Source organism: Triturus cristatus, chromosome 7 (genome assembly GCF_964204655.1).
Source record: "Triturus cristatus chromosome 7, aTriCri1.1, whole genome shotgun sequence".
Classification (NCBI taxonomy): Eukaryota; Metazoa; Chordata; class Amphibia; order Caudata; family Salamandridae; genus Triturus; species Triturus cristatus.
In genome coordinates this window covers 91,954,407-91,970,380 of record NC_140590.1, presented here as the reverse complement: position 1 = coordinate 91,970,380, position 15,974 = coordinate 91,954,407, and the positions used below count along the sequence as shown (strand labels likewise).

General features: G+C 44.3%; 1 protein-coding gene across 1 annotated transcript in view; it reads right to left on the bottom strand.

Moving 5' to 3' along the window:
- Positions 1-264: 264 nt before the first annotated feature.
- Positions 265-15,974, bottom strand: part of LOC146808898 (phospholipase A2 inhibitor and Ly6/PLAUR domain-containing protein-like) — a 262,038-nt gene continuing 246,328 nt past the window's right edge. The window contains exon 5 of the mRNA XM_085615710.1: positions 265-3,227. Coding sequence (XP_085471836.1) covers positions 3,100-3,227 — 128 coding nt within the window. The 3' untranslated portion in view covers positions 265-3,099. The remainder of the gene's footprint in view (positions 3,228-15,974) is intronic.

The window sequence follows — 15,974 nt, the reverse complement described above, 5'->3', positions numbered from 1 at the left end:
AACCCACGATGTCAGATGGAAAGCCTCTGACAGCTAGTCGCAGGGTTTCCGGCCAACATGGTAATTGGGCCCTTAATGTTTATTTGTTTAAAACATCTTTTGTGCTGTGTTTAGGGTCCTGGATTTTTCATGGTGTGAAGAGATCAGACCTCACTCAGGCCATCTGTACTTGTATTGTTTGTAGAACCAGTATGGAGCCAAGAGTTACATTGGCATTTGCTTGCCATCCCCATTATCCCACATAAGAAACACAGACTCAGATCATTCATTTTACAATGAGCTTTATTAATCGACACTGCTCAAGCACAGACAATGCAATCAGGCTTTCACTGACCTACAAGGCAAAGCTCTCAAGCATGAAAAATAGGGTTTAGGGAACCCGTCATATTGGTCATGATCAATTGCTGTACTCAACATGCATAAGTAGTTCAACATGAAACCATGAGCATGAAAGACTGGGTCATGGATTGCACATGACAGAGTGAGTTCTGGATGATGTGGAAGAAGAAAACAGAACATCTAGGTCAGTCACAAAGTAGTTCTATGGTATTCCTTCACAGAAACATCTGAGTGGTTGGCATTACCTCTAGAATTCAATCCATATTTGTTCATTGTGAATTAGGTGTCTTTTTTACAAATTTATGTCCAAGCTTGTGTGACATGACACTAACTGTGCCCCCGCACTGAAAGATATTTCGTGGGACCAAAATGTAATATATCCCTTTAGCCCATCAGTTGCAGATATCCTCAGGGTGGGTAAATAGGAGGCAATGAGTGTGTGGAAGGAGGAGAAGGTACAATTTATACACACTCACATGACTTTACTCTCATCAAGAACGCGTATCTAAGGATGCAGACACACGTTGGAATGAGAGCTGTCTGTCTCAAACATAAATATCTCTCCTACCTATCACCACCCATTGCTGACTCAACAAAATCCTTCTTGCAAGACCATAATGTAGGACTATGTGTCAACAGCAAGATCTTCTTTCAAGTTACTGTATCAAATCAGCATCCATTTGAGACTAAAAGACTCCACCGATGTAAACATTTTTCTATCAGTTGGGTATATGAGTCAACATTACAATGGTGAGCAAAACATAAATTCTTGCATACTTTGATGTATCCAGTGGTTGATAGCAGTTGAACACCATGACTAGCCAGAGGTTCCACAGAAGATGTCATAAGGCCGCCATGAACTATTAGAGGGACTTCTGAAGAGGGCCCACACAGAAGTTCAGATGGCATGATGGTGATTTCAAATGGTGCAGTAGTGAAGTCTTTTGGACCTTTGAAATGCTGTTTGGCATATTGATATTGTTTGCAGGCTCACTGGAAATTCTAGATACTCTTTACAGGATATTTGATGTCCTTACGGAGATGTACCAACACTTCCTAAGTTTGCATATGTCATACCCAACAAATCTGTAAGGACCATTGTTTTCTACTCTATCCTACGGGAGATGTCAGATGGCATAGTAGAGATATCAGGTGGTTAACTGGAGACTTTAGACAAGCTGGAGTTGTCTGATGCCCATATAGCAAGTTGGATATATCTGCTACTGATCGAATAGCTGACATGAGATGAGATAGCCAGACCTACTGAAGATATCAGATGGCCTACTGGAGATGATTAATGGTCCATCGAACATGTGTGATGGTCTACTGGTCATTCTAGATGGTCCTGTCACTTTTTCATATGTGCAAACTGAATTTCAGATGGTCCCGTGATGAAGTCGTACCACCTGAAATTTCAGTGGCTCTAGTGTTCTAGCTGGTGTCATCAAGAGATGCTCCCACCCTACCATAAAATTGAGTGTGTCAAATGCTGACAGAGCAATAGCTGCGCAAAATGTATTGGTTTGTGAGATAAGAAAGATATGATTCCTCAAAGACTGTAGGCCCCTTGTACCTGGGAGAAGAGTACACAATTGATTTTGCTCAATTTGCAGATGCAGGACCCACTTACTACCTGGATGCAATGTTATGTCACTCATGTCTTTGAGCCATCCTTCCCTTGAGTATCCAGCCGAAAAGAAGTTGTATGTAATAGAAGGTTAGAGCTCTTGCTGCTGGCGAATCTTATGGACACCCAAAGATTTAGAGCCTGTTTGATATACTATACGATGAAACGGTGTGGATGAGCCATGACACTGCACAGGATGAAAAGCTGCCCACTCTTGATGAGTCATATAGGCAGTGTGTACTCTGAACATCTTTGAGCCACTATCTCCAGGGTGGATAACTGAAGCCTATGGGTAGCAAGAGATTTATTGAGGTCTCACTTTATGCGTGATTTTGCTAGCCATTTGGCAGCTGATTACGAGTCAGGTGGACATATATGAGAAGAGACATAAGGTAGCAGGAATTTCAGTTTCCGTATGCAATATCAGCATTCACTTATTTTCAATGAATCTCCACAGAACAGGAAATAATTGTGCAAATACAGATTTACCAAGTGGAATTCTGCACCATTTCTTGAGATTTAGCCCTGTTCTGAGCAGGTACGAATTATGTGTGAGGGGACCAGGTCAGAAGGTCCCAAAGGAGTAAGTTGCATGCGGGAAAACATTATATGTTCGTCTGCTGCGATTGTGGAAAGAGGGTGGGGGCCAAGGACCCAGGCCGGGCTACACAGCAACCCTCTCTCCAAGTGGTTTACTGCTGTATTTAATGCCTGGTGAAATCCGTTGCCATGCTCCTGCAGCAGGAAAACACAGGTGAGGAAAAATCAGTGCACCCATGATGAAGAAACCACAATTCTACCCAACTCGTAATTGGGGCCTTAGGCTTAAATCAGAACTGTGTCTGCCACTTGGTGGATGTGCCTGCCATGTGTTCTGGATAGAGACATACCAGTGCTGCCCTAGCGCTGTAACTTGCTGTGCAGGATGAAGCAGGATGAAGCAGATTGGAAGCTGTGCAGACCTCCCAAGTAAGAGTTATGTTACCTATAGTCCATTTCATAAAACCCAATTTCAACAATCGAAGATGCAGGTTCAACTTGCTTGTTTCCTATTGTTTCCTATTAGCTGAAGCACTCATGCAGGTGGCTGGATCATCATCTCCTCAGCACTGGGGTGGGTCTGCACTTGACTCTTAAGAGGCTGGTTTGCACTTGCACTGAGCTGTAGACAGGTCTACACGTGTTCCAGGAAGGAAAGGCACGATAGAACAAAGGTCAGGCGTGGCACATCCTTCTAAGGAATAGGACTTCATATCGGATCCTGCAAAAAAAGAGAAAGACATTTACTGCCACCTGAGTGCAACACAACGTACACTGTTGTAACTGAATTTACTGTGTAACCTAAAGTTCTTGCAATCTAAATCTGGAATAGCTCAGTTCATTAAAACTGCAGCCTCACCATGGGGGTTAATACTGGTAGTATTAAACAACGGAGATTAGAAATGGAAAAGGTGCAGGCAGATCTCCACAACTGGTACTGAAACGACCAAATATTCAGATTACAAAATGTGGGTATGATTTAGAGCTTGACTAGAAGATATGCAGACTCCAGTGGCCTCACACCGCATACACACGCCATGCTGGTTAGCGATTATTTACTGCATATCTAGATCGAATGCCTGCCAGTGCCAGAATGGCTGATGGGGAAGTTAGTGGTTGAAATCATAGGAAAGGACAACAAGCACAAATTAGCATACTTCTTTTATCAACTCAGGGAGCAAATGTAGACAAAGGCTACCCAGAATCAGGAATTCCATCCCTTTTATTTACCAGTAGTGTCTTAACTCTTCCTCAGTTTAAAGCTAAAGACAAACCTCTTTAAAGAACACCACTTTGCAAACACAGTAGTGAGCCATCAGTCAAGAAATTAAGTTTATTGGGGCTATGGTCAGTCAAATTATTGCGAAACATCTTAGAACCATTATAAAAATTCACTTCATAACATATACCATTCTACAAAACCTAACATTATTGCATGTAAAATACATTAAGAAGCTCATATAATATTCTATCTAATGACAACTGCAATACTAGATCTGCTAAATCCTTATGAAACATTTCAGATTTATATTTACAAAAGATTAAGCTTTCATAGATATTCATACATATATTTATATCTCTACCAATATGGAATCCCCCAATGTTTTTGTTTCCCTCCTTCACTCCCTTTTACCCAATTCCTCTGATCATCACCCTCTTTTTTCTCTTCTCATATTTTTTCAGTCGAGCTTTAACGGCAGCGCGCATGGGCTGCTCGCTCTGCGAGGCATGCCGTGGTAGAGTATGGGAAACAAGCTGCCCTCACTCTCTGCCCATATTTTTCATTGGCTTCTGTGTTTGTCCTTCGTAAATTCTGTCTTCTGATTGATTATGAGGCTTTTTAGTCCCGCCTTATTATGCCATGTCATCATTTGTACCCTACCATGGCTATTGGCCCCTTTACTTCGAGTCATACGCTGTACAGACCTGTTATTTAGAGCACTATTTGTTTCCCCTCCCCTGCCTGCACAGGAGGCTGTAGTAGAGTTAGAAGCACATTGTAGGTTCTCATCTTGCACAGGTTTTAGAGTGGGAGAGATATCTTGAGTGTCAGCAAGTTCTGGAACAGTATTGCCACTGTCCGAATCAGTGTGACCCGAGTTTTCAACCTCTGAATTTTCTCGATTGAGATCAAAAGTATCTGACCACCAACACTTTTTTGCATTACTCACAACACTCTCCATTTTTTTTTCATATCTAAACTTAACCGGTGCCAGGCGGCTAAAGTGTTAAACTTCATCATTTTGTAGTAAAGCAGTGTTATTCATGACCTTAACAACCAGCCTGGGGTCACTAAATTTGCTTTTCATTTGGGAACCTTCTTGGCGTTTTTCACACGAACACAATGACCTTCACACAAATTCACTTGCTTAGTATCTTGCTTTTGGTCATAGTAAATTTTGTTTTTCATCTGAGATTCATTAATGCACTCTCTCACTTCAGGTATGTCACATTGAGCCATTCCATTTCTGTTCAACCAACCAGGATTAATTTTGGAATGAGGAATTCTACCCCTCATCAAAGAAAAGAGGCTCTTACCTACAGTTCAATGGATTGCACTCCTATAGACCCAAAGCAACTTCTTCAACTCCTCATTCCAATACAAATTACTTTTATTAGCTAGCTGAAGAACTCCTTTAACACAGCGGTTGGCTCTCTCAATGATACCATTTCCGCTGGGGTGGTACAGTGCAGTGAACTTTTGCTGAATATCGGAAGCTACTAAATAATTCATCATTTCAGAAGACTTGAATTGCAAGTCATTGCCGGACAAAATAACACTGGGGAACCCTTCTGTTAAGAAAATTAATATAAGAATGTGATTACAGTTCTCGTGTTGACTACATCTACTACACGTACTTCTAACCATCTGGAAAAGGTGTATACACGAATTAAATGTATTTTTTGGAACCGTCTTGCCATAAGAAAGGTCCCATGAAATCTACACCAACTATTTCCCAAGGAAGTCTTGGACAGGTAGGAGAAGCTAAAAGTTGATTAAATGTTTTGAGGGTTTTATCAGAGACTTCACACTTGATGCACAACCTCAAACGTTCAATGTCTATTTTGGGCCACCAATACAGTTCTTTCAAACGGAGTTTGGTGCGTGTAATGCCTACATGTCCCTTGTGGCATCAATCAAGTATTTTGCTTCTGAAACTCTTCGGTGGAACTACTTTGTCACCTAGTAAAACTAATGAATCACACAAACTGAGTTCATCACGTACCTCCAAGACACCTCTAAGTTCATCACTGACCAACTTCTTGTCCATACCACTCCCACCACTCACAATTAATTGTTTAAGTTCAAGTAAGATTTCGTCAGAACTTTCCGCTTCAAGCCATTGTTCCTTACTGAAACTACTCTGAGTGTTGTCCACTTCAGTCAGTGGCAAGGACATACGACTTAAAAAATCAGCAGTAACATTTTTGACACCAGGCACATATTGCATATCATACATGAAATCATGTAGTCTCATGGAAAGTCTAGGAATTCTAGCTGTGGCATTGGTAAGACATTCATTAGTAAGTAGTTTAGTAAGGGGCTTGTGGTCACAACGTAAGATGCATATTCTACCCCATAGATACTTCCTGAAATGCTCCAGGGCCCAAACACACACTGGAGTTTCATGTTTGATTACAGAGAAACCTTCCTCAGCAGGAGTAAGAGAACGTGATGCAAAGGCTATAACTAATTCCTTATTATAGTCATCTAGTTGGGTTAAAACACTACCCACACCTTTACTACTGGCATTGGTGGTGACGATAGTGTTTGCGAGGGGGTCAAAACCCTGAAGATTGGTCGCTTGAGCAATTGCCTTTTTAATCTCTTCAAATGACTGTTGACAAGCAGCACACTAAGTGAACTGTACTTTGTTCTTAAGTAGGGACCTCATGACATGAGTTTTTTCTGAAAACGTTTCGACAAACTTGGCATAAAATTCTGCAAGTCCCAAGAAGGATCTGAGATCTTCCTTGGACTTGGGTGCAGGTGCATCAGTGATGACATTCACTAAACTGGCTTTGGGTCTAATGCCTAATTAGCTGATTTCATGTCCCAAGACCACTGACTCATTGTCAGCGAAATTGCTCTCCCTCCCTCGCAGCTCCACCATTAAGTGAGGCCTTCCCCCAAGCCCCTGTACTCTCGAGTGTTGGTGTTCGAGGCCCTCCTCCAACTGCAGGTTTTACCTGCGCCTCAACCCTTGCTGTCCAGTGGACCTCTGTCTCCTTTCTCTCGCTCTGCTTTTTCTCTCCTTTCTCACTCGTTTTTTCCCTCATTTCTATTTCCCCTTCACTCTCCTTCTGTGTCCTTCCTCCATTTTCTCTCATTTACCCCTCATTTCAAGCTTCCCCTTCACTCTTCTTCTGTGTCTCATTTTTTACCCTCTGTGCCCTTTGTGTCTTTCCTCCACTCTTCTTGCACTTTTGCTGCCTTATTTGCACTTTTCCCTCCCTTTTTCCTTTTGCCTTTTTCCGGCCATTTTCTCCCTGCCGCTGCTGCTGATGGAGCGGGTAGTACAAAATGTTGTATACCCCCCCAATTTGCATGTTTATACTAAAAGGAATGATGTATTAATTATAATAATATTAATGAGTTGAAGTGAAGAAACTAAATCAATTATAGTAATAAGAATTACACGTGGGTTTGCATTTGCCTGGCTAAATAATTTTTTTACTAATATTTGTACGCATACTAATAATTAGGAAATAGAAATTTGCATGATATGTGTTGCTTTTGTGATGTTTATTTGTATGTTGCACCAGATGACATCACTGGGTGAATAAAAACGCTTTGAATGTTGCTACAGTGCTAGATAATTACATACACATAGGGGTATTAGTGAGGGTTAAACATTTTATTCATTATTTCCATGTTTTAATTATTCTTTGTGTTTGTTTTGCTTAAGTTGACCATTGAGGCCTATCACAAAATGGCTGCCGTTCAGACCTAGTGAGACTGACATTATGTCCATGAGATTCTGGGTGAAGTGCGCCTGCACCACGGAGAGTAACAGTGGCCTCGTCCTGACCCCAGCCAATATGTACTAGTCAAGGACGCTACGGGAGAATAACCAAGAGACAACACAATGAAGTGACTTTACACCGGAACCAGCAAGTGTGATGACTTAATAAACTGAACTATGTTAGAACTTTACCGAATGACCCTAAACCCTCCAATCAGGATTGCGAAAACCAATATTTGTTACTTTTTGACAGTGATTTATTTTGTAAGACCTGGGGTCTCCAGGCCCTAAGGGGGTAACGTGACACGAGCGGCTGGGCACCCAAAGGCCTATGTGTTAAGCGACCATACAACACACACATTCTCTGAAGCAGTAAACACACACAATAATGGATGCCACACAGTAAGGTGAATGCAAATTAATCAGATTTATCTAATCAAAGGAGCACACACGGGAATCTTGTAGGGCAATGTATCTTAACTTGTACACTTTAACATTTGCATTACAGCATCTCATTACCTGTACACTTTAACATTTGCATTACAGCATCTCATTACGGTTACCTCAGCAATCCCTGCAGTATGAACATTCTTAGTGCTGCGGGCCGGGGCCTGCACACGTGGCGCTACTGGTGTCTACGAAGAAACAAAGGCACATGAGCATAACTTGAGGTTGAATAATGTTTGCCTCATACCATGAGCACTTCCAAGCCTACCCTGAGGATAAAGCGTTAGTGGCACTTGGAGCTTACTGCCCTGCTGGACACCCTTTAGAGATGAGGCGCCGCTCATACACGGAGCGCCTTGCACTTGGGACCTCAACTGGAGAATGGAGCGCTTGAGACCACAAACTGAGGTTACACGCTATTTGGACCTAGCACGCCCTGAGCACCTGTGAATGCAACATGTAGGGTCAGCGCTCCTTAGACATAGAACGCATTGAGTACGGATGCATACAAATGGCAGATCAGCGTTACTTAGACGTAGAACGCATTGAGCACTGGTAAATACAATGGAATGATCAGCGCTACTTAGACATTGAACGCATTGAGCACTGGTAAATAAAATTGAATGATCAGCGCTACTCCAACATAGAACGCATTGAGCACTGTGGAATACAAATGAATGATCAGCGCTACTTAGACATAGAACGCATTGAGCACTGGCGAATACAAAGGAATGATCAGCGCTACTTAGGCATAGAACGCATTGAGCACTGGTAAATACAATTGAATGAGCAGCGCAACTCCAACATAGAACGCATTGAGCACTGTTGAATACAAAGGAATGATCAGCGCTACTTAGACATAGAACGCATTGAGCGCTGGTGAGTCCTGCGAACGGCAGATCCCAGGAGAGGGTAATCCCACGGAGGGGAGACTCACAACTACGGAGGGAAATCCCATGGAGGGGAGACTCACAAATACGGAGGGAAATCCCACGGAGGGGGGAAAGTCACAGTCTCTGCATGCGGTGTCGCTCCCACTCAGCAGGGGGCGCACCGGGCCTTCCCACGACTCCCGGGGAGCAGGGGGGGGGGCGAGTCTCAGGCCGCCACACGGCCGCGCTACCTCCCAGCCCCCGGGGGTTACCTTGGTCACGTCGCTCGGTTCCGCTCCGGGACCTTCGTCGGATGCGAGCAACGGCACGGGACGCTCCCGGACACTCGCTCTTCCTTCTCACACTGCGACGGCAGCGGCGGGGCCCCGGGCTTCTCCGCAGGCCCCAACTTGGCACTGACACGTCCCTGAGGCCTACGGGCCGCGGCTGTGATCGTGTTGTGGGTCCTCGCACCAGGGGGGGTCACAAATTAAGCGGGAGCTCGGCCAGCTCCGCGCTCGACAGCAGATCCACGCAGGGGGTCCCAGGTCAGGTCTGGCAGCGCAGGAGACACAGCGCCAGTACCTGGTCGATCCCCAGCAGTCAGGCAATCAGTCGTTTCATGAAGTTGCAATATTCAGCTTTGGCATGAAGTTTCAGGATTCCGCTTCTGCAGTTTCAATATTTAGGGCCTCATGTAGGAAGCCAAATACCGGTCGGTAACGGCCGATTTTCGGTAATTATACCGTTACCGACCGGTATTTTGGCTTTTGAGATGTAGGGGGAGAATTTCATGATTCGGTATTTACCGAATCGGTAAAATGAAATGAGATGTAGGGGGAGTGTGTGGTGGGTGTGGGGATTCGTTATTTACCACCAACTAAAGGTTGGTGGTAAATGACGAATAGGTGACAAAAAGCATTTTTGTGCACATTTAAGTGTGCAATGTGGCAGACATACATGTGCGCCACATGTGCACACATGGCCGAATCAGGGGTGCAACAGGGTGTCAATGTGACACCCTGCCACCCTTGCATGTGCTCCCCCATTACCGAATCGGTATTTACCGATTCGGTAATGAGGCATACCTTCCCATCAATGGGAAGGTATGCCTCATTACCGAATCGGTAAATACCGATTCGGTAATTACCGAATTTTTCCGAATCGGTAATATTTACCGACTCATTACCTACATTGCATTTACCACTTCATAAATACCGAATCGGTATGATTCGGTATTTATGAAGTGGTAAATGCAAGCCCACCTACATAAGGCCCTAAGTCTTTGTGGCGCAGATGATACTGGCGCCCTTGGGGTTCTGTTCCTTGGGGGGTAGGGGATGAGTTAGCGACTAGGTCCTTCCTAGTCAGGCTGGGCAGAGGTTCCCTGGTGCCTCCTACTGCTGGGCAAGATCAGTGGGTTTCACAGGATCCCTCACTCACTTAAGAGGCAGCACCTAAGCCCTGTCACTCTCAGAGGCATAAGTCCCTGGCTAGGCCCTACTGCCTACAACTCGGCATGGATTCTCCAGCTCTGCTTCACCCCAACTGGCCAACTAACTGGAAAAAGTTCCCTCCCTCACTTATGTATCCCTAGGTCAGGTGACCTCTAGCCAAGGCGGCAAAAGTAAAAACCACACCTCCCTTCTAGAAGGTACCAGCACATTCCAGGAGCTTCCCCATTCTACCTATGGGACAAAAAAGGCGGGCTGGTGTCGCAACATTGTTGTGGGGTCCCAGCCAGCTCCTGGCAGCTAGGGTGCTACTAATAAAGACCACTCTGCAGTAGAAGGGGCCTGTGGCAGCCATCTTGGGAGAAGTAAAAAAAAACGAAAAAAATTGAGGGAAAAGGGCCAAGTCCAACAGATTTTCTTATAAAAGATGCTAGAATAGTGAGGTGTGTGCACTCTTTATTTTTCCTGACGTTATGCTGACAGAGAGGACGGTGACACTGCTGGACAGCTGTTTCCTGAATCTTTGACAGACTGAATCGCTGCCCGATTATTGATGGATCAGAGGCTTTCAAATTAGTGGGGATTTATTGGTCTGCACGAGCTTATGGTCCTGGCTCAACCTTTGGGACTGTTGCGTGTGGCAAGCTGTTTTGACTGACCCGAGAGGATGACAGATAGACAGATTAGGTAAATATAATGTTTCATGGTGTGATTAACAAATTTACTGAATCTACAATTGATTAGATAAAATCATTTGATTAACAGATAAATGTGTTGGGTCATTCATTTAAAGAGGATAGAATAAGGTAAGAGCGTAAACTAGAGTATTAGTCACCTTATCCATCTCAACTAAATGGATCCATCGACTTGATGGAAAGAGTATCTCAAAGGTTTATGAAGGGTGTTCAATGAAAGTTTCCTGTATATATTATCCTTTAGGTCAAAGGTATTCCTTCCATGTCAGCGTTTGGAATGTCTATCTCTCCTGTATGAGCAGACCAGAGGTGTATGAATGTTGGTGATATGGGCCCCACCAAATGAATGAAGCTGTTTGAACGTGTTAGTGTGATATTTGGTCTGTGACGAAGGGAGGATTTGAGTTTCCATGTGCAACACTGCACCCACGGACCCTCCCCCTGCATGACCAGCACGACCATCCAATCCAGCTCCCCTCCCCGCTCCCGCCTCCCAGCTGTCCAGCCCTCTCCAACCCCTACTTAATTGCGGCAGTCGCAGGGCACATCACCGGTGGGCCAAAGGCAAGCCCGTCTGCGCCCATCCATGACCCGACCAGTGCCAGGACCCCTGGTTCTCTGCACCGCCAACGCTATGACCCAGAGGCACTCCACTCTCTCAACCCAGGCCGCAACAACAACTGCAAGCTAGCATCACCAACAGACACCCATGGACCCTTAAGCTGTCACTGCTGCCGCCAAGACCACGGACCCGGCGCAACCCACCCACAAGAACACAACCGAACCGAAGACCCTGCAATGCATCCTCCTCAACATCCGATCCCTCCACAAACACGCCATAAAAATCTGGGACCTCCTCAACAGTGCCACCCTGGACATAGCGCTCTTTACCGAAACCTGGACGAACACCACCTCGGGACCGGACATCGCCATCGCCATTCCCCAAGTATACATGATCTCCAGGAAGGACTGCCCCACCCGCCCGGGACGAGGAATCGCCATCGTCCACAAATCCACCCTCCACCTGAGCACACTCCCCAACGAGGCCATAGACCTAATGGAACATCTTCACTTCAAGATACTGGCTAGCAGTACCTCCACCCTCCGAGGAACACTCATCTACCGATCCCCTGGACCCCGTGGACTTTTTCCCCAACTCCATCACTGACATCATCTCCCCACATGCCATCGCGTCCACCAACCACACCCTACTGGGAGACCTCAACTTCCACCTCAACAACTAACTGGACCGCAGCACCACATCCCTCCTAGACAACATCCACAACACTGGGACTCTGCCAGATCGTGACCGAACCCACACACTCAGCAGGACACACCCTAAACCTCCTCTTCACAACAGGAAACTCCATCACCTTCAGCCACACCACCAAACTCCCATGGACTGACCTTTGATGCGTCCACTTCACCTTCAAAACACCCACAATCCACAGACACCAGCACCTGCTCCCACGTAAAAACTGGACCAGACTCACCGACGACCAGCTAACCTCATCACTCAGCAACTCCACCCCAACCATCGCGGAAAACAACGACCCCAACACCACAGCCCGAACCCTGCACAGATGGATCTCTGACAGCACCAACACCTCATAGACCCCCTCAAGAAAAACAACAACACCTACGCCAATAAAGCTAGATGGATTACCACCGAGCTTCGAGAGTCCAGATGCACTTGCTGCCGCCTAGACAAGGTCTGGAGGAACACCAAATCCACAGAAGCCCACAACAACTTCAGAGCTGCCACCAACGCCCACCACCAACTCATCAGAACAAGCATCGGCATAGCCAATAGGTCTCACCTTTGGGACAATATAAGTGTTTAGTTATCCAGTACAATATCCTTGGTGCAACAACATCAAGTGTTGCATGGCTAAACACTTATAAGGTCCCAAAGGCGAGACCTATTGGCAATGCCAATGCTTGTTTATGTGGTGTGTGCGCTGACACTGATTTCTTGTAACACAGGCATCTGATTGTACAGTGGCACTGACATAATGACCCAAACATTTGATTGTTCAATGCTGAAGAATGTGTTGGTGACACAAGGGCTTCTCATTGTACACTGACAGTTTATTATGACTCGAGAGCATTTAATTGTGCACTTACACCGACTAGTGACTCGACGTCGGATTGTGTACTGATATCCTCATACAATATCATGGTACGTGGTTACTGGGAAAACACTGACACTTTCTCATAGTATGGATTGTGAGCTCAGCCTGTGCATGTACATAGTGCTCTACCACCAGGGTGCCTGCACTTTTTAACTTACACGTGAATCATGGCACAAGACATCTAATTGTGCGTTGACACTTCCTGGCGGAACGATAGCTCAGTGCACAAGGGAAAAGTAGTGGTTTCTTGCATGGTTGTCTACTGAGAGCGGAATGATAGTGAACAGGCAGAATATACAGATGCACTTATGCACAGATAAGATACATTTATGGGCTTACGGGCCGCTGAATGGACGTGATCACTTGGATGAATGTCTGCTCTGACACTGTATTTATTTGGCATGACTTTTGTAAGGCGCTAAGGGTGCTCATTGAACTTCGGGCGCAAATTGCTGAACATGGCACACGTGCATCTCATTTATTACTGGCAAGTCCAGCAATGCATAGAGGAGTGCATGGCGGTGGAGGCTGAGTGTGCAAGCGCCATAACTGCACACGGTCTTCATCAGAGGTCTCAAATGCTATACCATCAGGGGTACAGAATATAGTGCAATTCATTTTGCACAACAAATCTCTACCTAACAAATTCACAGGACTTGAATCGCACACAACAATGCGGTGCATTTCAGTGAATTTCCCTATACTAACTTTCACTGGTTCTGTAAGATGCGTTTTAATCTGTCTGTTGGATACACAAACTACTTGGATTGTTTCGTCCGAGAGAGGAAGATTCTTAACATCAGCTTACCTAACAGTTGATCGAGTAGCACCAGTATCTAGTAGGAAAGTAATATTTTCATTATATACCTTTCCGTCCACAAATGGGCCTGTCTGGTTTACTTCTAGAGTTGCGCCAAGTACGCACTCTTCTTCCTCCCTTCGGCACCGTCAATAACCTTCTTCTGACTCACTCTCATCGCGTTGTAGCCAATACTGCGAAACAGCGCTAGCGCGCGGCAGCTTAGTTACCTGTTCTTCATTGTAGAATCCTGTCTCATTTCTGTGAATTTACGCTCTGTGGAAAAGGCGGCTTTGGCACCTGATTCTGTTGGGTAACCTGCTGCTGTCGCTGCGGTTGACCACTCACCTCATTCTGCACCTGTGGATTCAATGATGCAGTTCCATTATTAGTACTTGGGGGAAATTTACACTTGGATTTCCAATGCCCTAGTCTTCCACAATTATCACATGGCCATTTCTTTTTAGCTTCTTCTATATTAAAATGTCCCTTACCTTTCCCAGGAGTGAATTTTGGTCTGGGTCCTGCATTATTTGCTTGCTCGATTAACTGAGCTTCTTGTCTTTCCGCTACCTTTACTTGTGCCCACATAGCTTTCTCTTTTAATTTACGCTGTTTGGCTTCAATTTCGTCACTAAAATATTTTGCATGTCTTAATACTTCATCTATTTTCTTATTTTGCCAATCTACAGTGTGTTGCTTGATCATTTCACTAATTTCTGGACGTAGACCATATACAAATCTGTATACAAAATGACTCAAATACTTTTCACTTAAGTTTTCGTCACCACTGAACTGTTTAAACGCGAGTATTAACCTTTCATAATATGCGTGTACTAACTCCTTACTCTCCTGATGAATTCGGTCAATTTTTACCCAATCAGTTTCTTTGGGAGGTACTTAATTTTTCAGAAAGGCAATAACCTGTTCATATTTCTTCATGACTTCCAGGTCAGGGGCTCCTGTCTTTGGATCCCTAGGGTATTCTTGTGAAGGTCAATTGATCATCAGCTTGCACTCTGTCCATAGATCTGCTGGTACTTTTATGTCAAATAAACTATTTAGATCAATCCACAAAACTTTTGATAATTTTACAAACCTATCCACTTGCCTATACCAATCGACAGGCTTTTCGCGTAGTCGAGGGAAATCATTCGTAAATGACAAAATATCTTGCCTTGTCCAGGGAACATGTGAATAGCCCCCACCTGGAATTTCTCTCATAGGGCATTCTGTCACTGCTTTTTCTTTTTCTCTTACAGGGAAAGCTGAAAAAGTTTTATCTGATGCATCATCTCGTTTTCGGTACCATCTGCTCCTCCATTTATCCACATCTCCCCATTTTCTTACCAAAACTATTATGTCTTTAATCTGAAATATTCATCCTGTGGTATTCAAATTTTCAATATCCTTTTCAGTGAAATCTACTCGATATGGTTTTTGTAAAGCTTTTACCTTTTCAATATCTATACCCATTTAATTTGCTACTTCCCCTAGCCTTTCATGCAGATTCTTTGCTCTCCAAGTTATACTTTTGCACAGAAATAGTAATTCTTCATCCTGATAGGTTTTTAACTTCTCTGTGGAGATAGTCCCTACTATTAATTCTTCCAGAACCATTCTTAGCTTGGCCACATCTATTGATTGGGATTCTCTGTCTTTTCTCTGTAAGCTCCTCAAGCTCCTTCCGAAGTAGGACCTACTGGTTTCTCTTCATTGCTTCGTTCTAGGTCTTTTGGAGTCTCTAATACTGATTCCATAGTCATTGTATGTCTTTCTGCTATATTTGGGCTTAATATCAGGTTTCTAGAAACATTTGGCTCGATCGTACTCATAGTTTGTCTCCTTGGGTTTCCGCCTGAATTTTGCTTTGGCCTCTCAATCTGTTTATTACTGTTATAAGGGACCGTTAGACAATGTTCACTATCTTTCTGTTTGTCAAAAATAAGCATCACAGGGCCTACAGTTACGGGAAAAGTCACAGCTTCAAAAAAATTTGTCAATTCCCTGATCTTTTCAGTTAATTCTAAAGTTGTTTTTGCTAATTCTGCCAAATTTTCACCACTCACTTTATCATCTGATTTTCTCTCTTTCTCACT